Below are 25,348 nucleotides of genomic sequence, written 5' to 3' on the forward strand. Positions count from 1 at the left end.
ATAGAAATAGGTTCAATTCCTAGATTGAGCATCTGGGTCATGGTTACATAACCTTTTTTTTTTTTTTTTGGACAGGCAGAGTGGACAGTGAGAGAGACAGAGAGAAAGGTCTTCCCTGCATTGGTTCACCCCCAGATGGCCGCTGCGGCCAGCGCACCACACTGATCCGAAGCCAGGAGCCAGGAGCTTCTCCTGTTCTCCCATAGGGTGCAGGGCCCAAGCACTTGGGCCATCCTCCACTGCACTCCTGGGCCACAGCAGAGAGCTGGACTGGAAGAGGGGCAACCGGGACAGAATCCGGCGCCCTGATCGCGACTAGAACCCGGTGTGCCAGCGCCACAAGCGGAAGATTAGCCTATTGAGCCGCGGCGTTGGCCTACATAACCTTTACTCTATCTGAGCCCAAGTTTCCTCAATAGTAACATACAAATAAACAGTAACCTTTTTTTTCTATTATGAGTAAAAGAGCACTGGATTTGGAGTCAGAAGGCCTAGGTTCAAAATCCTCTAATTATATGACATCAGGGAGGTAAAATGAGCTTAACCACTATGAGTCTGTTTCTTCATTTATAAAAAATAAAAAAAGTAATGAAATGCCTGCTTTATCTTTATCATACATAGGAAGATTCAGGCAAAGAAAATAGTTTCAATAAAAATCCTTCCTAATCTAGTGACAGTTTTGTACCTGTAAGATAATTTTACTGTTAAAATAATCTTATTAGAAATCACTACCAAAGTAGAAAAAAAAAAAAAACTACAAATAATAGCATGCCCATAAATTTCCAGGGAAATAAAATAGAATAGGGGTTTTCATTAATTTTCAATCTACTTGTTATAACATTTCAACCATGAGTAAAAACACAACATGATATCATTAGGAAGAAAGATGATAACCACTGCAAATAAAGCAAAAAGAAACATTACTTACCATATATAACTCCTTATTGATGCCAAGGTACTTTCCATTTCCACATCCAATATCAGCCACTATTGAACCATCTGGCAAAGCCTTCAAAAACTCCACGATGTGTGGCCAAGGGGTATGTCTGGTGCTGCTGAAGTGCCCAGCAATCTCTTCATACACTCGATGGACATACTCTCGCTCCAGCTGGGAGGCTTCTTGATCACTCTCCGGAAATGAAGGAGGACTCTCTTTCCTCTGGCTGTCACAGGCCACATAGTAACCTAAATGAAAAAATAAAGCAATCTAAATCTTTCACTTTTATCCAAATTATCATGTTTTTAAAGCAAACCAATACAAATTTGAAGACTGAGGTAGACAAGCTCGGATTTATTAGTTAAACAACAACAAAAAAGCTCTCCCAACAAGTTAAATTCTATACATGAAGGAGTCTAATGTGAAAAGAAAAGAGAGAATCCATTTACAACAAAACATGACTACAATTCTGCATCTGCCTTATAATGCCTCTTTCCCCTTGAATTGAGTCTTCATAGTCAGGAAAGCTTCTTCTAACCTATAAGAAAACCTATAGGATTTAGGGTTTTTCTCTTGGCAGATGAAGAAGTTGAAACTTCTGGGGAACCCCAGGACTCCCAAAGAAGAATAAGACCTTGCATTAAAGTGTCATTTGGTAATCATCACAAGCATTTATTGAACACTACTGTAAGCAGTTTATATGTGGTATCTCAACTCTCACAGTAACGCTATGATGTAGGTACTATTACATTCATTTTACCACTTAAGAAACTGAAGCACAAGGAAGTTAAATACCATCCCTAAGGTGACAAGGATGGTAAATCATAGCAAATATTTGAACCCAGGCAATGCAGATTCCAGGGCCCACACTCTCAATGACTACACTGTGTCACCTCTTTCAGAAGAATAACCAGGGCCAGCACTGTGGCATACTGGGTTAAGCCATCACCTGCAGTGCTGCCATCCCATATGGGCGCCAGTTCAAGACTTGGCTGCTCCACTTCCAATCCAGCTCTCTGCTATGACCTGGGAGGGCAGTGGAGGATGGCCCTAGTCCTTGGGCCCCTGCACCCACATGGGAGACCTGGAGGAAGCTCCTGGCTCCTGGCTTCAGATCGGCACAGCTCCTGCCATTGTGGCCATCTGGGGAGTCAACCGGCAAATGGAAGACCTCTCTCTCTCTGCCTCTCTTTGTTTCTCCATGTAACTCTGACTTTTAAATAAATAAATAAATCTTAAAAAAAAAAAAAAAAAGAATAACCAAACCCCAAGTAAACATCAGCAAGTAGAGATGACAGAGGGATTTAGTATACAATGTCTCAAATAAATTTTGAAGGTGTTCCTATTCTCTGTAATAATGTCTAATGTTAATTTTACATCTTAGCTGTTCTCTGCCATTCTGTAGTATTTTTTTTTGTCTTGTTAAAGTCTATAACACACACACAACATCTTTTTTATGGGTAGTGTTTTAGGGAAAAAAGAAAGAAGTAGTATTCCCAGAGAAATCACAGAAAAGACTAATGCAACAGTTAAAACTCACATGACAGCAAAGAATTCAGTGGCAGCAACAAGGCTTCAGGAGTGGACAAAAAACAAACTACTTTTCCCTAAAGATAACTAGAATATGACAAATCCTGAGAAAGCTTAAAATTGGGATGTGAGTTCAAGTTCCTATTAATGGGTAAAGGGAAACTCTAAAAATTTTAAATGGATATTTAAGAAAAAAATAGCCTCCAAAAGCTTGAGGGCTCTAAAACAAACATATGGAAACAGATGATTATACTATGACAGTTAAACTAAAATTACAACTATACAACACATTACAGGTATCCCAAAGTCGTCTTAGCAAAATTTTATGATGGGAAGAACAACCTACCACTAAAAAATTCAAAAAGTTTGATTAAAATTATATAAAGAATGATCTTAGAAAGAAAAAAACCTTACTAATTATCAGGTAAATCCAAATTAAAACCAAAAGATATCACCTCACACTTGTTAGGATGGCTATTATTAAAGGGAGGAAAAAGAGGCTAGTGCTGTGGCACAGCAAGTAAAGCCGCTGCCTGCAGCACTAGTATCCCATACGGGCTCCAGTTTGAGTCCCAGCTGCTCTATTTCCAATCCAGTTCCCTACTGGTGTGCCTGGGAAAGCAGCAGAAGATGATCCATGTGCTTGGGGTCTTGCACCCACGTGGGAGATCTGGATGAAGCTCCTGGCTCCTACCTTCAGTCTGACCCAGCCCTAGCCATTGCAGCCATTTGGAGAGTGAAGAAGCAGATGGAAGATCTCTCTCTCTCTCTCTCTCTCCTTTTCTCTCTGTAACTCTGCCTTTCAAATAAATATAATAAAAATCTTCTAAAAAAGGAAAAAAGTATCAAGTGTTGGCAAGGATATAGAGAAAAGGAAACCCTGGCACACTGCTGGTAGGAATGTAAATTAGCACAGCCATTGCAGAAAATAGTATGGAAGTTCCTCAAAAAGCTAAAAATAGAACTATCATGATCTAGACATCCCACTACTGGGTATATATCCAAAGAAAATGAAAACAATATGCCAAAGAGTTATCTGCACTCCTGTGTTCATTGCAGCATTAGTCCCAGCAGCCAACATTTGGATTCAACCTAAGTGTCCTTAAATGGATGAATGGATCTTTAAAATGTGCTATCTATACACAATGAAATACAATTCTGGTTTAAAGACAGTAATCCTGTCATCTGCAATAACATCTAATGAACTTAGAGGACATTATGTTAACTAAAGAAAGCCAGGCACAGAAAGACAAAAACCACATAATATTACTTTCATGCATAACTTAAAAATGTTGACCTCATAAAAGCAGAAGAGTAGAATGGTGGTAACTAAGAGCTGAGTGGGATGGGAGGAGACTGGGGAGATGTTAGTCAAAGTATATAAAATCTCAGTTAGAGAGGAGTAAACCTCGAAGATCTATTTTACAACATACAAATAACTCTGTATAATATATATTTGAAAGATTTATTTATTAATCTGAAAGCAAGAGTTATAGAAAGAGGGAAGGAGAGAGAGAATCTTCCATCTGCTGGTTCATTCCTCAAATGGCCTCAACAGCCTGGGCTGGGCCAGGCTAAAGCCAGGAGCCAGGAGCTTCTTTCAGGTCTCCCACATGAGTGCAGGGAACCAAGGACTTGGGCCATCTTCTTCTGCTTTCCCAGACACATCATCAGGGAGCTAGATCAGAAGTGGAGCAGGGGCTGGCACCATGGCATAACAGGTAAAGCCACCACCTACAGTACCAGCATCCCATATGGGCACCAGTTCAAGTCCAGCTGCTCCTCTTCCGATTCAACTCTCTGCTATGGCATGGGAAAGCAGTGGAAGATGGCCCAAGTCCTTGGTAGCCCGGAACCCATGGGGGAGACCTGGAAGAAGCCCCTGGCTCTTGGCTTCAGATTGGTGCAGCTCTGGCCATTGTGGCCGCCTCGGGAGTGAACCAGCAGATGGAAGATCTCTCTCTGACTCTGCCTCTCTGTAATTCTGCCTTTCAAATAAATCAATCAATCAGAAAAAAAAAAAAAAAGAAGAAGTGGAGAAGCCAGGACCCAAACTGGCACTCAAATGGGATGCCTGCATTGCAAGCCATAGGTTAACCTACTGTGTTACATCTCTGACTTCTGTATTGCATTATTGAAAAATCACTAAAAGAATATATTCTAAGTGTTTTTACTACAAAAAAATGTAATGCATATGTTAATTAGTTCAATTTAGCCAATCCACAATGTATACAGATTTCAAAACATCATGTTGTATGCAATAAATGTGTATAATTTTTATGTCAATTTAAAAAATCTATAACTGGAATACTCAATCACAGCTTCTTAGGGTATACCTTACATTTAACAAATGACAATAACAGAAAAGCATTTGCAAAAGAAAACCAGCTTGTCTCTCTAATGAGACTTTAAGTTCCTTGGGGCCAGCACTGTGGCAAAGCAGGTAAAGCAGCTGCCTGCAGTGCCAGCATCCCATTTAGGCACTGGTTCAAGTCCCAGCTGTTCCACTTCTGATCCAGCTCTCTGCTATGGTCTGGGAAAGCAATAGAAAATGGCCCAAGTCCTTGGGCCCCTGCATCCACGTGGAGACCTGAAGAAGCTCCTAGCTTCTGGCTTCGGATTGGCTCAGCTCTGGCCATTGTGGCCATCTGGGAAGTGAACTAGAGGATGGAAGACCTCTCTGCCTCTCCCTCTCTGTAACTATGCCTTTCAAAATAAATAAATAAATCTTTTTTAAAAAAAAGATAAGGTGATCAAGAAAGAAAAAAGAAGTTCCTTAAGTACAGAGCCCATGCTTTATTTTTCTATATCTCATAAATTACAGCAGTATTAGACATTCATCAAATATTTAATAGCATTTTTAATTAATTCTTTAAATCAATATTTTAAGGCTTCAAAGATACTTTTAGCAAAATAAATAAAAATATTATGCTTCACTAATATTAAGACATTAAACATAAAGATTATAAGTTTTCTAGCAGGGTAACATCTTATAAATTTAATAAGGGTTTTTAATTCAAAACAATTTTAAGATTATGGTTAAATCCAAAAGCAACTGGTAGATACTACCCATAATCAAAACTCCTAGGACAGAAAAAGAATCTTACCAGTACTGTCACTACAAAATATTATTTATAAAATGAAAGAGATTTCTTCTAATAGAGTATGAGAAATCCAGCGCCTGATGTACTTGGATAGACAATTCGAAACAGCATTCTTTCAACAAGATTTTGAGCAGTTCCTTTACTTTATTCTAGGTTCCCAAATTGACAAAAACATAACCTATTTCTTGCTCTCTAGAATTGCCTACCACTGAACAATCTTTCATCTCCAGCTTCCCTGTTGGCTTACTAAAAAGTAATTTAGAAACTTGAAATGCTGTTTCTACCAAAACCTATTTTTTTTACAAGTGATATTTCATTTTCACAATTGTAGCATTCTCAACTGTGACTTCAATAAACAAAATATTTATTTGGTACCCAATTATGCTCAAGTACTACATCTGGAGAAAAGAAAGATGACAAGATATAGCCTCCCCATCAAAGAATATTAACTCTAACGGGAATGGTTAAGAAAAGCATGTGACAGGAGCTGGCATCGTGGCTTATAGGTTAAGCCTCCTGTATGGGCGCTGGTTTGAGTCGACTGCTGCATCAGCTGCCTGCTAATGGCCTGGGAAAGTAGTGGAAAATGCCTCAAGTGCTTGGACTCCTGCACCTAAAGACCTAGAAGAAGCTCCTGGCTCCTGGCTCCTGGCTCCTGGCTCCTGGCTCCTGGCTCCTGGCTCCAGATCAGCCCAGCTCCGGCCATTGAAGCCATTTGGGGAGCGAACCAGAGGATAGAAGACCTCTCTCTCTGCCTCTCCCTCTGTCTATCTGTAACTCTGACTCTCAAATAAAAAAAATAAAATAAAAAAAAAGTACATGAAAGTACAGCAGAATGCAAGGAATACCATCAGAGAACTTAAGAAATAGCTCTTCTGGGTGCTTATGGAACCTAAAGAGATTTTCATACTAGATTTACTCCACTTTACAGTAGAATTGAAATTACATACTTACTACAGTTACAAGGTGTTCGCCTCACTTTCCTAAATGTAAATGATGTTCGGATTCCCCTCTTGCTTAAAGTTAAGTCTCCAACATCACTGGTGATAATTCCACTTTTGTGATGCTCAGATGCTTGAATAGTATCAAATTTTCTGGGTGTGATTCTAAAAATAACAGGCAAAATAATTTACCAAAGATTATATTAATAAAAATATTTCAGGTCTTCTAAAAATATTAAGGAAATACAGCAAATATAGGACTTATTGAAAATATCAATTGGATTCCTTGACTTACTAGGCATTTTGGAAAAAGCAAAAGAATAAAAATCTTTAAGGAAGTTATCTTCAGATTAATATTAAAAGGATGAACAACAACAAATTATTTGAGGAAAATAAAACAGTAACAAATATTTAATTAAATTCAATTCTAAAAGGAAAACAACAGATGAGGCAAAGATGAAACATAGATATTAAATTTAAACTCAATATCAGTAATTATGTTAAATGTAAACAGATTAAAATCTCCAATTAAAGAATAAAACTTGAGAGGGAGGGTATGGTATAGAGGTTTAGATGCCTCTTGGGATGCCCACATCCCATTTCGGAGTACATGGGCTAAAGTCCTGACTCCTCTTCCGATTCCAGCTTCCTCATAATGTACACCCTGGCAGGCAGCAGGTGATGGCTCAAGTACTTGGCTCCCAGCTTGGGCCAGCCCAATCCTGATCACTGCAGGCATTTGCAGAGGGAACCAGCAGATAGGAATTCTCTCTCTGTTTCTCTCACTCTGTCTCTCAAATTTAAAAATAATAATAATTTAAAGAATATTTAGAAATAGAAAAATACATAACATGAAAAAATATTTTGCATATATCAAGCAAAACCAAAAGAAATATGATATAGTTATACTAAACAGACAAATTCAACTTTAAAGTGGTAAGGATCACTAAAGATAGAAAAGAATATTTCATGATGATGATGTTCAAACAGAAAGTTACAAAAACTCTATTTATACATGCCAAATTAGTAACATTCTCAAAACTTATAAAGCAAAAGATTGGGAAAGTATATAACACAAAAAATAGAAAAAATACAATTATCAATGGAGTTTTTAATATAAGTACATCCTTTTCAGTAACTAAAGTCTAGTTAAAGGTTAAGGGTATCAACATTAGGAAACAACAAACAATGGAACAAAAAATTAACTATTAAATTGTATAATATAGATACAATAAGTAAAACAAAGATTAAAAGTAAAAAGTAGTTTAAGTTATTACAAATTGTGTTATAAGAAGATTTGAAGAGGATCCTTGCAGTATGCTCAAATTTCTGAATGGGAAAAAAGGAATCTTATGGTAGGAAAATAATATACTTTCAAAGCTCAATTTACATATAATAAAATGTATAGATATTAAGCACACAGTTCAATGAGTTTTGACAAACGTACACCCCCTTGTGACCACCATGCCAATCAAGAATATTTCCAACACTCAAGGTCACACAGCCAAAAGGACACCAAGGTCCTTTCAGCCAATCCTTCCCCACTTCGAAGCAATCACTATTCTGATTTCAATCAGTATATTTTTGCTTTCTCTTGAACTTCATAAACAGTACTATTCTGTGTCTGGCTTTGTCCAGCCATCATAACGGTTTTGACATTTAACCACGTTGTGATATTTAGCAACAGTGTGCAGCCTATTGATGAGTAACATTCTATTGTACGAACCTAACACAATTTATTTATACAAAAATCTGTTAATGCATACAGTTTGCAACTACTATTAGTACAGCTGTGAACATTCTTACACACATTGTTTTCAGGTACATATATATATATTTTTTCATTACTCTTGGGTAAATGCCTAGGAGTAAAGTTGATGGGTCACCAAGTAAGAAATTGCCAGTTTTTCAAAGCAGTTATTCAGTTTTACACTCCAGTCAGCCACATGTGAGAATTCCAGGCTGCTTGACAGTCTCATCAACACTGGTTGTTGTCTCCATTTTTTAGGTTAGGATTTAAAGTGATGGTAAGCAGTATGAAACTTTGGTTAATTAGAATTTCTCTAATAACTAATGATATATATGTGTTCACTGCTTATTATCCACTCATAGATCTTTCTTCTGGTGAAGGATCTATTCAAATCTTTTGCTAAATTCCCAGATAGATGGATAGACAGACAGATTTTACAGAAATTTCCACTCTGCATGTGGCTGCCTTTTTATTTTCATTTTGTAACATTTAAAATGTATTTACTTATTTATTTGAAAGGCAGTACTAAAATGGATTTGATCATAAAATCCTAAATGAATACTGGCCCTAAATTGTGAACAAATTCTCAATTTTCATTTCATTGTTACTATTATTTCACTCCATCTGATATTAGATTTAGAATCCTAAACTAATTATTTAAACCACACCATGGTTAATCATGAATGTTGGGAAGGAGGTATTTTACAGGTTTTCATGTTATTTTAAATAGCATTTTAATTTCATTTTCCAAAAAATAATTTTTTAATACTGAACAGCCAAATACAAGTGGTTCTAGTACTTTTGTTGATCCCCTAGGGTTTCCATATCCACAATAATGCATTCTTTTTATTTTTTTAAAGATTTTATTTATTTATTTCAAAGTCAGACTTACACAGAGAGAGAAGAAGCAGAGAGAGAGAGAGAGAGAGAGAGAGAGAGAGAGAGTCTTCCATCCACTGGTTCACTCCCCCAATTGGCTGCAATGGCTGGAGCTGAGCCGATCTGAAGCTAGGAGCCAAAAGCCTCCTCTGGGTCTCCCAGGCAGGTGCAGGGGCCAAAGGACTTGGGCCATCCTCCACTGCCTTCCCGGGCCACAGCAAAGAGCTGGACTGGAAGTGGAGCAGCCAGGACTTGAACAGGCGCCCATATGGGATGCCGGCACTTGCAGGTGGCAGCTTTACCCACTATGCCACAGCCCATCTGCTATAATAATGTATTCTACAAATCAAGAGTTTTACTACTTCCTCTCAAATCTTTATGATTTTAGTTTTTTCATTATTATACTAAGATATCCAATACAACATTAAGTAGAAATGATAAGAGCAAATGTTCCTGCCCTGTTTAATATTTTACAAAATAGCAATCAATATTCCAACATTAAGTATGATACTAGCCGTAGGCTTTTCACAAATATCCTTTATCAGATTGAAGAACTTCCCTTATTGATTCTGAAATGCTAAGCCAACCTTGAAATACTGGGGTAAATTCCAATCAGTTATAATGTATTTTCTTTTTAAATACCTTAGGATTACCGGTGCCATGGCTCACTAGGCTAATCCTCCGTCTGCAGCATCAGTACTCCAGGTTCTAGTCCCGGTTGGGGCCCCGGGTTCTGTCCCAGTTGCTCCTCTTTCAGTCCAGCTCTCTGCTGTGGCCTGGGATTGCAGTGGAGGATGGCCCAACTCCTTGGGCCCTGCACCCGGATGGGAGACCAGGAGAAGCACCTGGCTCCTGGCTTCGGATCAGCGCAGTGCACCGGCCGTAGCGGCCATTTGGGGGGTGAACTAACGGAAGGAAGACCTTTCTCTCTGTCTCTCTCTCTCACTGTCTAACTCTGCCTGTCAAAAATAAATAAATACTGTAGGATTAAACTTTCTAATATTTCTAATATTTTGTTAAGGATCTCTCATCTCTGTTATATCAGTCTATAATTTTCCTTAATTGTAATGTCCTTGACATATTTTGTGTCAAGGGTAATGCCAACTTCATAAAAACGAGTTAGGAGAATGCTGTTTTTAAAAGAGCTTGTGCCAAAGGCAATTTTTTAGAAGTAAAGGCAAGCAATCATTGCCTGAATTTATTATTTTTATTCTAATATAATTTATTATTGTTATTCTAATAGCTGAAAATGATGAAACCTATCCTTTTGAACAAAGTCAAGATATTTTAAAAGAAAAAAAATGAATTCCCTCTAGAGGATTAAGCAGTTCTCTATTATGGCTGTTTTAAGCCAATTACATCACTTGCCTAACATTAAACCTCAGGCAAAGGCCAAGTAGTTCTTAACTGCTATTGGCATGACTATCAGATTTTTACACATACGTAACCTATATGATAAAATAATGATTTTCTTAAACATCATTAAACACAACTTTTTCCCCTTACACTCAAATCATAATCTAGTTGAGAAAATATTCAACAGAAAGATAAAAATAATTTTATAGATGTAAATAATAGTTCAATATACTAGAACAGGCAGTAGGAGACAATAGTATTTAGGGGTTAAGCTAAGGGATAAATTATTTCAAGTTAATATAGTCAGGAAAAGCTTCATAAATTTATGAAATTACTTCCTTTATAAGGAAGTAAAAGTAGAGCTGTACATTAAAAATAGAATGGAAAGGAAACAGAAATGTATTGCACTGAGGGCTGCAAAAATGTGAAGGCTAGAGAGCTCAGTATAAATTCAGAGGAAAGGAAGCAAACAAGCTAAGCTACGACATTATGGTTCAGGGTACAGATCCCAAAGCCAGACTTCCTCTCTCTGCCTCTCCTTCTCTCTCAGTGTAACTCTGACTTTCAAATAAATAAATAAAAAGAAAATAGCTTCAGAAAACTAGGAAGAAAAATAAAAATAATGTTTTAGAATTAACCTGTACCATTACCAAGAGAAGAGTAAAATCTTTGCATAATATATATGATAAGGAGTTTCTTATTTTGCATTCGCTATAATATTGTTTTTTTAAATGTTTATTTATTTTTATTTGAAGTCAGAGATACAAAGAGAGAGAAGGCAGAGAGAAAGAGAAGTCTTCCATCCACAGGTTCACTCTCCAATTGGCCACAATGGCCAGAGTTGCACCAATCCGAAGCCAGGAGCCAAGAGCTTCTTCCAGGTCTCCCACATGGATGCAGGGGCACAAGGACTTGGGCCATCTTCTACTGCATTCCCAGGCCACAGCAGAGAGCTGGATCGGAAGTGGAGCAGCCAGGAGACATGAACCAGCGCCTGTATGGGATGCTGGCACTGCAGGCGGCAGCTTTACCTAGTATGCCACAGCGCTGGCCCCCATTTGCTGTAATATTATTATTCTTAGAAGTTTAAACATTAGTGACAGCAAAAATGAATAACTTATGCTCAAAGTTTCAAGAATACCTGAAACCAATAGATCTCACAGTCATTTTCATTTAAACTACAAATATTTTAATGGCCATAAAAATAAAATTATATAAACTTAAGCCTCAGTACATAAAAATGGGCCATCTTTTTTTATCTTTCACATTTAGGACAGGTTACAAATTTATTCATATGCTCATTTCCTTGAATGTTTATAAAAATATGTCAGCTAAAATCTCCAGGCAGGACAGAATTAATGAGTATAGAACTAAGCATTACTCTAAGTGACTAAGTAACTAAGCATTACTCTATGCAAAATTTGGCAGTGCAATTCTTTCCTCAAAGTGCTAAAGATGCATTCCTACCACAAGTATAAAATCCATTTCTTTAGGCTCACATTACACAAACTCAAACTGAGAAACATTCTACAACACAATTGACCTCCCCAAAAGAATCACTTATGAAGGACAAAGAGAAGTTGAGGAAGTACTACTTCAAATTAAAGATTAAATAGTAATGACCACTAAATGTAATATAAGATCAAGGATTAAATACTGGATCAGAGAGAAAGCTTACTATAAAGTACTACATCATACAACTAGCAAAATCTGAATATGGATTATATAATGGTATCTTATCAATGTTGAATTTCCTGAATTTGATTATTGTACTGTGGTTTTATAGAACAGGGACTAAAAAACATTTTATATAAAGAACCAAAATATAAATATTTTAGGCATTAAAGGTCAATATCAATTTTGTCTAATATTTGCACTGCTTTTAACAACCCTTTAGGAATGTAAAAACCATCCTTGGTTCATGTTTTACAGTTGATGAATTTTGCTAATTATTCCTAACTTGCCAAGCGCTGATGTAGATAATGCCCTTGTTCTTAGGAAATACACAATGAAGTATGTAAGAAGAAAAGGTCATAACATCTGTTACTTACTCTCAAATGATTCAAGAAAAATAATAATATATGTGAGAAAAAATAAAAGATGTAGCAAAATGTTCATAGTTGATAAATCTAGTGAAAGGCGAAGACAATTCATTGTAGTAGGCTTGCAACTTTGCATTACAGGTTAAAAAAAAAAGCCAGGATGGCCCTAGGAGAGTTGAACCCAGAACCTTCAATGTGCAGGCAGAGGGTATGGTTCTAGAGGCTCAGACAAAAAAAGAATGAAGTCTCCCAAAGCAGAAGTTATCCTGTCATTAAGATCATTTCAATACACACCCATGGGTCCAAAGATATCTAGATTCTCCTGTCATCACCAGCAAACTCCGACGAGGCAACATAACTGGGACTGTGATACCATCTGGATGCTTAAAATCCATGACAATCTGGAAGCAAAGACAAAAGCACAAAGATCAACCTAAAGGTTCATATACTACAAGGATAAGAATGATTCACTCATTCTATCTATCCTTTTAGACTAATACAGATTAAAATATGATAATGCTCAAAGAATAGCATAGCACAACCTTTAGTGTACATAACACTCAACTAAATGATGAAAACATACTTCATTCATAAAAATTCAGACTCAGCAGGTACAGAGTGAGGCTCAGGAATCCGCATGTCCAACATTCACTTCAGGAAATTCTGAGGATCATACAATGAAAACTACTACAGTAGTGGTCAAACACAGGGTCTTTGGACTGAAACACTCATATCTCAGCTCTTTCATGAGACTCAGGGCAAGCCATTTACCACCTCTATGTTATGGTTTTCTCAACTACTACAGGGTGGTTAGATGAATTAAACATATAGTGGATATAAATCACACTACCAAGCAAATAGAAAATACAGAAATAAGTTACTAGAAATTTTTATTATTCATAAAATTCTAATGAAAGGAGAAATAACTATTAGATGTAGGTTCTCATATAACATATCATACACCTTTTGAAGTCATGGCAACATATTAGAGACTTATTAATAAGAAAGTGAAAACAGGAAGATTTTCAGCAGCTTTTTCTAAGTTACATTCAAATACTATTTTGAGAGGCCGGCACTGTGGCACAGCGGGTTAACGCCCTGGCTTGAAGTGCCAGCATCCCATATGGGCGCTGGTTCAAGATCCGGCTGCTCTATTTCCAATCCAGCTCTCTGCTATGGCCTGGGAAAGTCCTTGGACCTCTGCACCTGCGTGAGAGACCTGGAAGAAGCTCCTGGCTCCTGGCTTCGGATTAGCGCAGCTCCGGCTGTTGCAGCCAATTGGGGAGTGAACCATCGGATGGAAGACCTCTCTCTCTCTCTCCCTCTCTCTCTCCCTCTCCCCCTCCTTCTCCTTCTCCCTCTCCTCTCTCTGTGTAACTCTGACTTTCAAATAAATAAATAATCTTTTTAAAAATACTATTTTGAATAACAACCTATAAAGATACAATACCCAAGAAGATTTTTTGTAATAGGAGCCCATCAAACACCAAAGACTGCAGTCTAAACACAGTCGCAAGCCAAAAACATGAACTTAAAAGGCAAGTCACAGGGCTAAAAAAATATTCTCAAGTAAAGAAATCAGTCCATTTGAAAAATAAATATGACATACCCGCTTAAGGGAAGAGCATCCCAACTGGCAGTACACTTCAATCCCTACAGTCAAAGCCACTGAGACACCAGCAGATATCACCAACAGTGAATACAGCAGAAATTACACTAAGCATCCACCTGGGACCAAAGTCAGTGCAATCTATCCAACTGATACCCTAGAACATATCAGCAGCAGAAAATCTTTTACTATGAAAGCTATAAAATTGACAGAAGCAACTGACCAATGTAGGGACACAGAAGCATGTAAAAAAGGTTATATGATTCTGCCAAAGAGACACAGTAATACTAGCACCAGATGAAAAGGAAACAAATCAATGTATTGCCTGACAAATGATTTAAAATAATAATTTTAAAGAAACTTAATAAGACAAAGAAAATATAGACAGACAATCTAATGAAATCAGGAAAACAATTCATGAGAAATTTGTCAAAGACGGAGATTGTAAAAAAGGATTAATCAGAAATCTTGGAGCCAAAATACTCGGGAAACAAAATTTAAAAAACAGTTGAGCCGGCGCTGCGGCTCAATAGGCTAATCTTCCACCTGCGGTGCCAGCACACCGGGTACTAGTCCCGGTCAGGGTGCCGGATTCTTTCCAGATTGCCCCTCTTCCAGGCCAGCTCTCTGCTGTGGCCCGGGAAGGCAGTGGAGGATGGCCCAAATGCTTGGGCCCTGCACCCGCATGGGAGACCAGGAGAAGCACCTGGCTCCTGGCTTCGGAACAGAGCAGTGCTCTGGCCACAGCGGCCATTGGGGGGTGAACCAACGGAAAAAAGGAAGACCTTTCTCTCTCTCTCTCTCTCTCTCTCTCTCTCACTGTCCACTCTACCTGTCAAAAAACAAACAAACAAACATACAGTTGAAAGCCTCAACAAGAATTGAGCAGGTAAAAGAAAGAATTCCTAGGGCCAGAGCAGTGGCTGATCCAGCTCTCTGCTATGATCTGCAAAGGCAACAGAAGATGGTCAGGTGCTTGGGTCTCTGTGCCTGCATGAGAAACACGAAAGAAGATCCTGGCTTCTGGCTTCTGGCTTCAGATCGGCCCAGCCCTGGCCATTGCAGTCATTTTGGGAGTAAACCAGTGGATAGAAGACCACTCTCCTGTCTCTCCCTCTATCTGGAACTCTACCTCTCAAATAAATAAATAAATAAATATTTAAAATAAAAAGAAGGAGAAAGAAGAAAGAAGAAGAAGAGAAAGAATTCCTGAGCTTGAGGACAAGGGTTTTGAAATAACCCAAACAGATGGAAAAAAAAAAAAAAAAGTTTTAATGAAAAAAATCTTTGAGATTTATGGGACACCAATAAGCAAGCAAGCATTCTTATTATGGTTTCAGAAGGAAAAGAGAAAGAAAAGATACAGAAAATCTACTGGATGGAATAACTGCTGAAAACTTTCCAAATCTTGGGAAAGATAAGGACACTCAGGTCCAGCAATCCCAAAGGCTCATCTCCTAATAAATATTATCAAAAAAGCTTCTCTCAGAGGCATACTACAAACTTTCAGAATTATGAGACACAGAAAGAATTCTAAAGGCCAGCACTGGGGAATAATGAGTAAATCTGCTGCCTGCGATGCCAGCATCCATATGGGTGCCAGTTTGTATCCCAGCTGCTCCACTTATCACCCAGCTTCCTGCTAATGGCCTGGGAAAGGCAGTATAAGATGACCCAAGTGTTTGAGAGCCTGCACCCACACCAGAAACCTGGATGAAGCTTCTGGGGAAACCAACCATTGAAACCAGCTGGGGAGTAAACTAGTAGATGGAAAATCTATTTCTCTTTGTTTTTCCCTCTCTCTCTCTAGTTCTGACTTTCAAATAAATAAATTTTATTTGTTCAAATAAATAAATTTTTTAAAAATAATTATGTATATTTATTTGACAGAGTTACAGACAGTGAGAGACAGAGAGAGAGAGAGAGAGAGAGAGAGAAAGGTCTTCCTTCTGTTGGTTCACTCTCCAAATGGCGGCAACGGCCGGTGCTGAGCAGATCCGAAGCCAGGAACCAGGGGCTTCTTCCTGGTCTCTCAGGTGGGTGCAGGGGCCCAAGCACTTGGGCCACAGCAGAGAGCTGAATTGGAAGAGGAGCAGCCAGGACTAGAACCGGTGCCCATATGGGGTGCCAGCACCGCAGACAGAAGATTAACCTAGTGTGCCACGGCACTGGCCCCTAAAAATAATTTTAAAAATAGTAAGGGAAAAGCCCTGAGTCACCTATAGAGAAATTCCCACTAGATCAGCAACAGAAACATTAAAGGGAGGACAGAATAGGATGAAATATTCAAAATCCCAGAAGAATAAAAGCACCAGCTAAAAATACTATACCTAGCAAAGATATCCGTCCAAAATGAAGTTTTACTTCTTCCTATGGCAAGTAAAATCTGAAGGAATTCATCATTACCACAATATAAGAAATGGTTGAGAGTTCTATACTAGAAGTGAAAGATGATAACTACCATGATGAAAACACATCAAAGTATGAATCTCAGCAGCATAGCAACTGCAGAAAAAGAAAGCAAAAAAAATCTAATGATTCATATTTCCTTTTTACTTCCTTCTGGATCTCATTTGCTATTCATTTAGTTAGTTTTTTTTTTTTAACCTGTATAAATTAGAACCATAGTTCTGTAATTTTTTTTCTTGTATTCAACAGGTTCTGATATCAGGGTTATGTTGATTTTTTTTTTTTTTTTTTTTTTTGGACAGGTGGAGTTAGACAGTGAGAGAGAGAGACAGAGAGAAAGGTCTTCTTTTGCCATTGGTTCACCCTCCAATGGCCGCCGCGGCCAGCACGCTGTGGCCGGCGCACCACACTGATCCGATGGCAGGAGCCAGGTACTTATCCTGGTCTCCCATGGGTGCAGGGCCCAAGTACTCAGGCCATCCTCCACTGCACTCCCTGGCCACAGCAGAGAGCTGGCCTGGAAGAGGGGCAACCGGAACAGAATCCGGCACCCCAACCAGGACTAGAACCCGGTGTGCCGGCGCCGCTAGGCGGAGGATTAGCCTAGTGAGCTGCGGCGCCGGCCCCTCTGATTTATTCTTCAAACACTCTCAACAGCCAGGGATGGGCCAGGCCAAAGCCATGAATTGAGAGTTCAATCCATGACTCCCATATGGTTGGCAAGCACCCAATAACTTAAGTCACTGTCTGTTGCCTCCCAGGGTGCACATTAACAGGAAGCTGGATTAGAAGCAAAGTAGACAGGACTCAACCCAGGCACTCCAATATGGCATGCAAGCACCCAAAGCAGAGACTTCAGTGTTGCACCAAATGCCTACACTATGGTTACCTGAATGTGTAGAAGTTTTCAGGGCTAGCTTCATGAACAAACAGGAATGCTCATGGCTCTGTGCTCAAACAGGTCTCTATATAAAGTTTAATGCTCTACTGTCACTATCCTGAATTTCTTGATTTTATTTTTAAACTTCTGTTTGTTAAATGAAGCCTGATGAAATAATGGAGCACATACAGGATCAGAGGAAATACACACGATAAGCCTAACCACAACTGAGGACCACTGCACAACGCACTGTGAATATCCCATGAGTACAGAAAGCATAGGAGTTCAGTGAGACTCACGTTAAGAGAAAAGCATTTTACATCTACAACTGAGTAAGTGGGAACACTGACAGCCTAGAGAAGCCACTAGAGCTTGCTACAAAGGCAGAAAAAAGGCAATGGAGTTCTAAGAAACATAAGCAACCAAGGAAGTATACCATCATTACCTTTCTTTCTTGTGTTACTTTCCTGTATTAGTCAACTGCTTCTAGCAAAAATGATGACATAGAAGGAAATTCAAAAATAAAGACAAACTGTCAGGAGTTCGGCTGAGCTGATCTGAGAGAGCTCAGCTATGAGGTGTCAGAGTAGCTGATACTAACAAATCAAAAATGAAATATTGGGAACAGGGCTGTGGCATAACAGGTAAAGCCACCACCTGCAGTGCCAGCTTCCCATATGGGCACCGGTTCTAGTGCCGGTTGTTCCACTTCCAATCCAGCTCTCTGCTATGGCCTGGGAAAGCAGTTGAAGATGGCCCAAGTCCTTGGGTCCCTGCATCCATGTGGGAGACCTGGAGGAAGCTCCTGGCTCCTGGCTTAGGATCAGTGCAGCTCCACCTGGGGCAACCAATTGGGGAGTGAACTAGCGGATGGAAGACCCCTCTCTCTGCCTCTCTTTCTCTAACTCTGAGTTTCAAATAAATAAATAAATTTTTAATAATAATAATAATAATAATGTCAGGCAGCTTCAATTTTAAAAAAAAGTGAAAGATTGATCACTTATTGCAACAGGATAAGCAAAGTCTAAAATTAGAGAAGGCACCAACTCCTCCCATTCCATTTTCCCCACTGAATGTTGTACCAATCAAGGGTGAGGAGGATCATCATAGACACAGGTATCATCTCACTATGGAGGGAGCTCTGAACAAAAGGCTCCTGTATTCTTATGAACCTAGGGCAGAGGACAGGTGAGGTGGGAAGGACTAAGAATTTTTTTTTTTTTTTTTTTTGACAAGCAGAGTGGACAGTGAGAGAGACAGAGAGAAAGGTCTTCCTTTTCCATGGGTTCATTACCCAATGGCCACTGAGGCTGGCACGCTGTGGCCAGCGCACCAAGCTGATCTGAAGCCAGGAGCCAGGTGCTTCTCCTGGTCTCCCATGGGTGCAGGGCCCAAGCACTTGGGCCATCCTCCACTGCACTCCCTGGCCACAGCAGAGAGCTGGCCTGGAAGAGGGACAACCGGGACAGAATCCGGCGCCCCGACCGGGACTAGAACCCTGTGTGCTGGCGCCGCAGGCGGTGGATTAGCCTATTGAGCCGCGGCACCAGCCAAGGACTAAGAACTTAAAAGTAAGGAGTACCTCATTAAAGTGGGGAAATGTGTCTTCAAGGTTTTCTACTCCCTCCTCGCTTCCCCACCCCTGCCCCTGCCAACACACACACATACAAGGAGGCACTGCAGAAGGGCTTGAAGATGACCTCCATCCAAGGCCTCACTCAGACCCAGAAATGAAAGTGCCTGGACTCACAATGCAACACACGCAGAAGAGCACAGTCAGCCAGGAAGCCCGATGCCTTCAGTGCACCTCCCTGCAGAGACTAACACACCAGCTGTGTACCACGTGGGGTATGGGAAGAGGAAATTTCTCTCATGAAGCCTGCTCGTCAACATTCTGCAATGCTTGAACTCCTGATAACACACAGCTCCTTTTCCTTTCAGTCCTTCTTCACTCATCAGTAACCTAAAAGGGCACAGTATTAGTAGGACGTGCACATAGCAAGAAGTGAAACGAAACAGCCACAGTTGAGTTAGTTTTGTACAGCATTTCCATTGCTCTGGTAAAAATGATAGGTACATATGAGCACAAAATACAAACTTTTTAAGTTTGGTGATTCCACATATGAGTTAAATATTCTTTAGTTGCATTTGAAATTGGTGTTACATGCTATAAAGATAAATGGTAAAATTCTTGTGAATAACTTAAAATTTAGATTTCTTTACTAAGAATAATATTAAATAGTAAATAAAACCACTTTGACAAGAAGAGAGAGGTTACAGAACAAAAAAGACAGTACCTGTAAGTTTACTTGTTCTAACTGCTGTTAGAACAAGAAGCTCACATTTTCATTTTGAACTGAAATCCACAAATTATGTAGCTGACCCCTGAAATTTTGTAATTTTTGATGTCATCAACCTATTGTTTTATGCTTACCAGACACAAAAATATAATCTATTTCTTTGTATGTTTAAAATAGCCCCAATCAGTCAGATAAATATTCATTCTTACTTTCTTTTAGAATTCTTATTTTTTATATTTAAGATTTCATTCCTTATTTAATTTGACTATGATTTGATAATATAATTTTTTAATTCAAGGAAATAACTTTCATTTATGAAACTAAATAGATTTACCATAAAAATTAAATTTTTCTTATATTATTCCATCATGAAAATAAGTTATTTCAATGCCCTCACATTTAAAATATCTGTACCTTAACTAAATAATGTTTGTTAAAACATTTTTAAGGCCGGCGCCACGGCTCAATAGGCTAATCCTCCACCTTGCGGCGCCAGCACACAGAGTTCTAGTCCCAGTTGGGGCGCCGGATTCTGTCCCAGTTGCCCCTCTTCCAGGCCAGCTCTCTGCTGTGGCCCGGGAGTGCAGTGGAGGATGGCCCAAGTGCTTGGGCCCTGCACCCCATGGGAAACCAGGAGAGGCACCTGGCTCCTGGCTTTGGGGCTTCGGATCAGTGTGATGCGCCGGCTGCAGCGCGCTGGCCGCGGCGGCCATTGGAGGGTGAACCAACGGCAAAAGGAAGACCTTTCTCTCTGTCTCTCTCTCTCTCTCTCTCTCTCTCACTGTCCACTCTGCCTGTCAAAAATAAAAAAAATAAATAAATAAAAAATTTTAAAGGCATTTTTAAAGAAAATTCACTAAGGATTCACAATCAGTGATGTTCTCTTGCAACTGCTGAATCATTCTGCCGTGTGACAGCTTTGCTCCACAGGAGCTTTATCCAATTATTCTTTTTGGTTTTACCTATTTTCTCTATTTTCTAAGATGGCAAAGTCAATAAAGATCAAGTCCCCAGCAAGCTCATGGGGCAAGGCTGAGGATGATGTTTAGTTCAAAGCTAACAAACAAAAAATCTGACATTCTGCTCTCATACAACCTTTACACATCTAAACTACAATAGGAAGGAAACCCCAGACATAGTTATCATTCTATCATCCAAGAAAAGATAAGATTCAGGACAGAGGATCAGAGGCAAGATGGCGGAATAGGAAGGGAGCACACTGATAGTCCGGGGAGAGATAGTTTAATAAAAGTGGAGATACTGCAGGTTCAAGGAAGAGTAGGGGAGGAAACAGCAGAAGAAACTCTTCCAGAACGCGTGATTCACAGCGGACCTGTGTGGAGAGCGTGGGAGCCCACAGTTCGGGACACCAGCGGCAGACTCAACACACCAGCGCTGGAACGCAAGGTGAGCCGAACCTCAATAGCCCGAGACACCGGCAGGCAAGCGGAGAGAGACTAGAGGGAACGACCCCAGTGGGGGAAAAGTTCACCAGGCTAGAGAGAGAGAGAAAAAAAAAAAAAGTGACTGATACGGACACGGGTTTCTCTCTCTCTGCTCACCTCTCAAGGGCGAGCAAGACAAAGAGCAGGCGCCATCTTGGACATACGTCATAAGCAGAGCGACCTCAGGTCTGCACTGGCCCTGAGCCTAGCAGAAAACCCTGACTCTGGGCGGGGCTAATTAACAGGAGATTAGGACCTAGTAAATTTGTGGTGCTACTGAACTGAGACTGTGAAAAAAGAGACGGTGGGGGAGAGAACTCACGGAATTCACCTGAGTACTCTCCAGAGACGCTACAATTCCGTAACTTTGGCAACCCAGTGGGAGACTGAAGGAGAATTTGAACCCACTCTGAGGGCCAAACAGATTCCCTGTGTGGTCCTTGGGAAAGAGCTTCCAATCTCTGGCTCCTGTGGGTATATCATTTGCCTGCTAACTACCTCCAACTTCCTTCAGCTGTGCGGAATTACTTCCCTTTTGAATCAAAAAAAGAAAGAGAGAGAGAGAGAGATTTACCATTCCTAACCTGGGAGTGTCACCTTTGGGACACCAAACAGAGCTCTCAGGCCACACCCATCTCAAGCCCTAAGGCTCCATCAAAAACAGATAGTCCACTTAATCTAGAGTCATAGTATAACAAGAAAAAGCACCACAGTGAAGAAACCAAATATCTCCAATATGCCAAATAACAAACGCAAAAACCAAGGTAATAAAAACAAGGAAGTCACCATGACGCCCTCAAATGAAAAAGACACCCCAATTCAAGATTATGAAGATGATGACATAGAAGAAATGCAAGAAGCAGATCTCAAAAAATTGATAAGAACATTAAGAAGTTCTCAAAAACAAATTCTTGAACTACATAAAGCCTTAATGGACAAGATAGAAAATCTCTCTCGTGAAAATGAAATATTAAGGAGGAATCAAAATGAAACGAAACAATTAGTACAACAGGAAACTGTGATAGTGACTGAAGTGAAGAATTCAATAGATCAAATGAAAAACACAATAGAGAGCCTTACAAACAGAATGGGTGAAGCAGAAGAGAGAATATCGGACTTAGAAGAGAGAGAACAGGAAAGGATACAGTCAGATCAAAGAAAAGAGGAGGAAATTAGAAATCTAAAACATATTGTCAGGAATCTTCAGGATACTATTAAAAAACCCAACATTCGGGTTCTAGGAGTTCCTGAAGGCATGGAGAGGGAGAACGGATTAGAAGGCCTTTTTAGTGAGATATTAGCAGAAAATTTCCCAGGTTTGGAGAAGGACAGAGAAATCCTAGTACAGGAAGCTCACAGAACCCCTAATAAACACGACCAAAAGAGATCCTCACCACGACACGTTGTAATTAAACTCTCCACAGTGAAACATAAAGAAAAGATCCTAAAATGTGCAAGAGAGAAACGTCAGATTACTTTCAGAGGATCGCCAATCAGACTCACTGCTGACTTCTCATCAGAAACTCTACAAGCTAGAAGGGAATGGCGAGATATAGCCCAGGTACTAAGAGAGAAAAACTGCCAGCCCAGAATATTATATCCTGCAAAGCTATCATTTGTGAATGAAGGTGAAATAAAGACGTTTCATAACAAACAGAAATTGAAAGAATTTGTCGCCACTCGTCCAGCCCTGCAACAGATGCTTAAAGATGTGTTACACACAGAAACACAGAAACACGGTCATCAGTATGAAAGAAGATAAAGGAAGGAAACCTCACAGCAAAAGATCACAGGGAATTCAAAGCATATATTAGAACTTATCTTTGGCAAATGGCAGGGCAAAGTTACCACTTTTCATTAGTCACATTGAACGTTAATGGCCTGAACTGTCCAGTTAAAAAACACCGATTGGGATTTGCTTTTTAACCTGATGCAATTTTAAATGATGCTTAATTTTGTTTTCAAATTTCAAATCCTAGCTCTTACCCATACATGGAACAACAATCAAATTGTACATGTAATTCGCCACTTTGCTACACTAACATTGTTCCAGGGGTACTTATGATGTACTTTTGAATTTTCTATACATGCAATAATGACATTTGCTAGCAGTTTTATGTCTTCCTTCCCAATATGTATGCATTTTGTATCCTTTCTTTGTGTTACTGCACTGTCTAGTAATTCCACCATAATATTGAAAAGTAGTGGTGAGAAAAAGACACTTCCCCCTTTCCCCAACTTAAGGGAAAACTGTCCAATTTCACTATTAAAGCTGGTTTTGGTAGATGTTCTTTATCTAGATGAGGAATTTCTCTTCTGTTTCTTGTTTGCTCAGTTTTTTTATGCCAAATATCTTCTACAAAAGTTGATGTAATCATTTAACATTTTTGCAGTTTGTGTAGTATGTCCAATTTATTGATTTTTTAAAATGCTGACAGCCTTGCTTACGTGGGATAAATACCACTTGCTTGTACTACATAAAATTGTTGGATTTTACCTATTATTAAAAAAAAAAGAGATTTCTAAAGGCAACCCAGAGGAATCCTTAATCCAGTTCTTCATTAGAAGAGATGTGCAATTCGGGACATGCTCAAGCTGACTTACCTCAAACGGTAGAGTTAGAAACATACCAGGAGATTCCAATTCAATCCCATCGAGGTGGCATGTACCAATGCCATCTCACTAGTCCCAGTGATCAATTTCTGTGCACAATTGATCATAATGATAGGACTAAGAACCAAAGGGATCACATAAACAAGAATAGTGTCTGCAAATACTAGCTGATAGAATCAAAAATGGAGAGAATGATCCAACATGGGAAGTGAGATACACAGCAGACCCATAGAATGGCAGATGTCCTAAACAGCACTCTGGCCTCAGAATCAGCCCTTAAGGCATGCGGATCAAGCTGAAAAGCCCATGAGAGTATTTCAGGCATGGAAAGCCAAGACACTCTGGGGAAAAAAAATGAAAGATCTCCACGAGTGAGATCCCAGTGGAAAGAACGGGTCATCAAAGAAGGAGGTACCTTTCTCTGAAGGGAGGAGAGAACTTCCACTTTGACCATGGCCTTGTCTAAATATGATCAGAGTCAGTGAACTCAGGGGGCTTCCATAGCCTTGGAAACTCATGACAAGAGCCTAGGGTGATTACTGATGCCATAAACAAGAGTGTTAATTTGTTAAGTCAACAACAGGAGTCACTGTGTACTTACTCCTCATGTAGGATCTTTGTCCTTAGTGGGTTGTACATTGAGATTTAATGCTATAACTAGTACTCAAATAGTATTTTTCACTTTATGTTTCTGTGTGGGAGTAAACTGTTGAAATCTTTACTTAATGTATGCTAAACTGATCTTCTGTACATAAAGAGAATCGAAAATGAATCTTGATGTGAATGGAAGGGGAAAGGGAGTGGGAAAGGGAAGGGTTGCGGGTGGGAGGGACGTTATGGGGGGCAAGCCATTGTAATCCATAAGCTGTACTTTGGAAATTTATATTCATTAAATAAAAGTTTAAAAAAAAAAAAAAAAAAAAAAAAAAAAAAAAAAAAGATTCAGGACAGAAAAGTACAGGACAAATAAATAGATCTCTGTGTTGGCTAAATGGGAACATGAAGAATACATTACTACTGGGAACACTTCTAAGAAAGAAGACAAATTTAATACAGATCCTTAATGGTAAGAAATAGGCTGAGATCATTAACCTTTTGAGAGAAACTCTCAAGGGCACCTGGACAAGTGACAACATGATATGAAGCTCAGAGGCTATAAGGTACTCTATTTAACTGCTGATAATGTTAAATAGCTGAAAGTCCACCTGTTTCCCACAGCCTACCAAGTACTAATCTTCCATAGCTGTGCTCATGCTTTTATTTGGCCCAAATGAAATAAAAGTTTGCTTTTATTTTAAACAGCAAACAAGGGATCCCACAGTCTTACCGTGGGCATATCTACTGTGTTTGGATAAGTGAAAACTGAGAGGGCCAGCGCTGTGGCGCAGCAGGTTAAAGCCCTGGCCTGAAGCACCGGCATCCCATATGGGCGCCAGTTCAAGTCCTAGCTGCTCCTCTTCAGATCCAGCTCTCTGCTATGGCCTGGGATAGAAGTAGAAGGTGGCCCAAGTTTTTGGGCCCCTGCACCTACGTGGGAGACTGGAAGAAGCTCC

At 39.5% G+C, this 25,348-nt stretch overlaps 1 protein-coding gene across 7 annotated transcripts in view; it reads right to left on the reverse strand.

Moving 5' to 3' along the window:
* Nucleotides 1–25,348, reverse strand: part of ALKBH8 (alkB homolog 8, tRNA methyltransferase) — a 74,444-nt gene that overhangs the window by 19,503 nt on the left and 29,593 nt on the right. For all 7 annotated transcript variants that reach the window (XM_051820072.2, XM_051820085.2, XM_008261913.4 and 4 more), the window contains 3 exons: nucleotides 12,834–12,940; nucleotides 6,526–6,677; nucleotides 929–1,185 (listed from right to left, as the gene is read on the reverse strand). In XM_051820072.2, the coding sequence (XP_051676032.1) occupies nucleotides 929–1,185; nucleotides 6,526–6,677; nucleotides 12,834–12,940 (516 nt within the window). The remainder of the gene's footprint in view (nucleotides 1–928; nucleotides 1,186–6,525; nucleotides 6,678–12,833; nucleotides 12,941–25,348) is intronic.

This window comes from Oryctolagus cuniculus, chromosome 1, assembly GCF_964237555.1.
Source record: "Oryctolagus cuniculus chromosome 1, mOryCun1.1, whole genome shotgun sequence".
NCBI classification, from domain to species: domain Eukaryota; kingdom Metazoa; phylum Chordata; class Mammalia; order Lagomorpha; family Leporidae; genus Oryctolagus; species Oryctolagus cuniculus.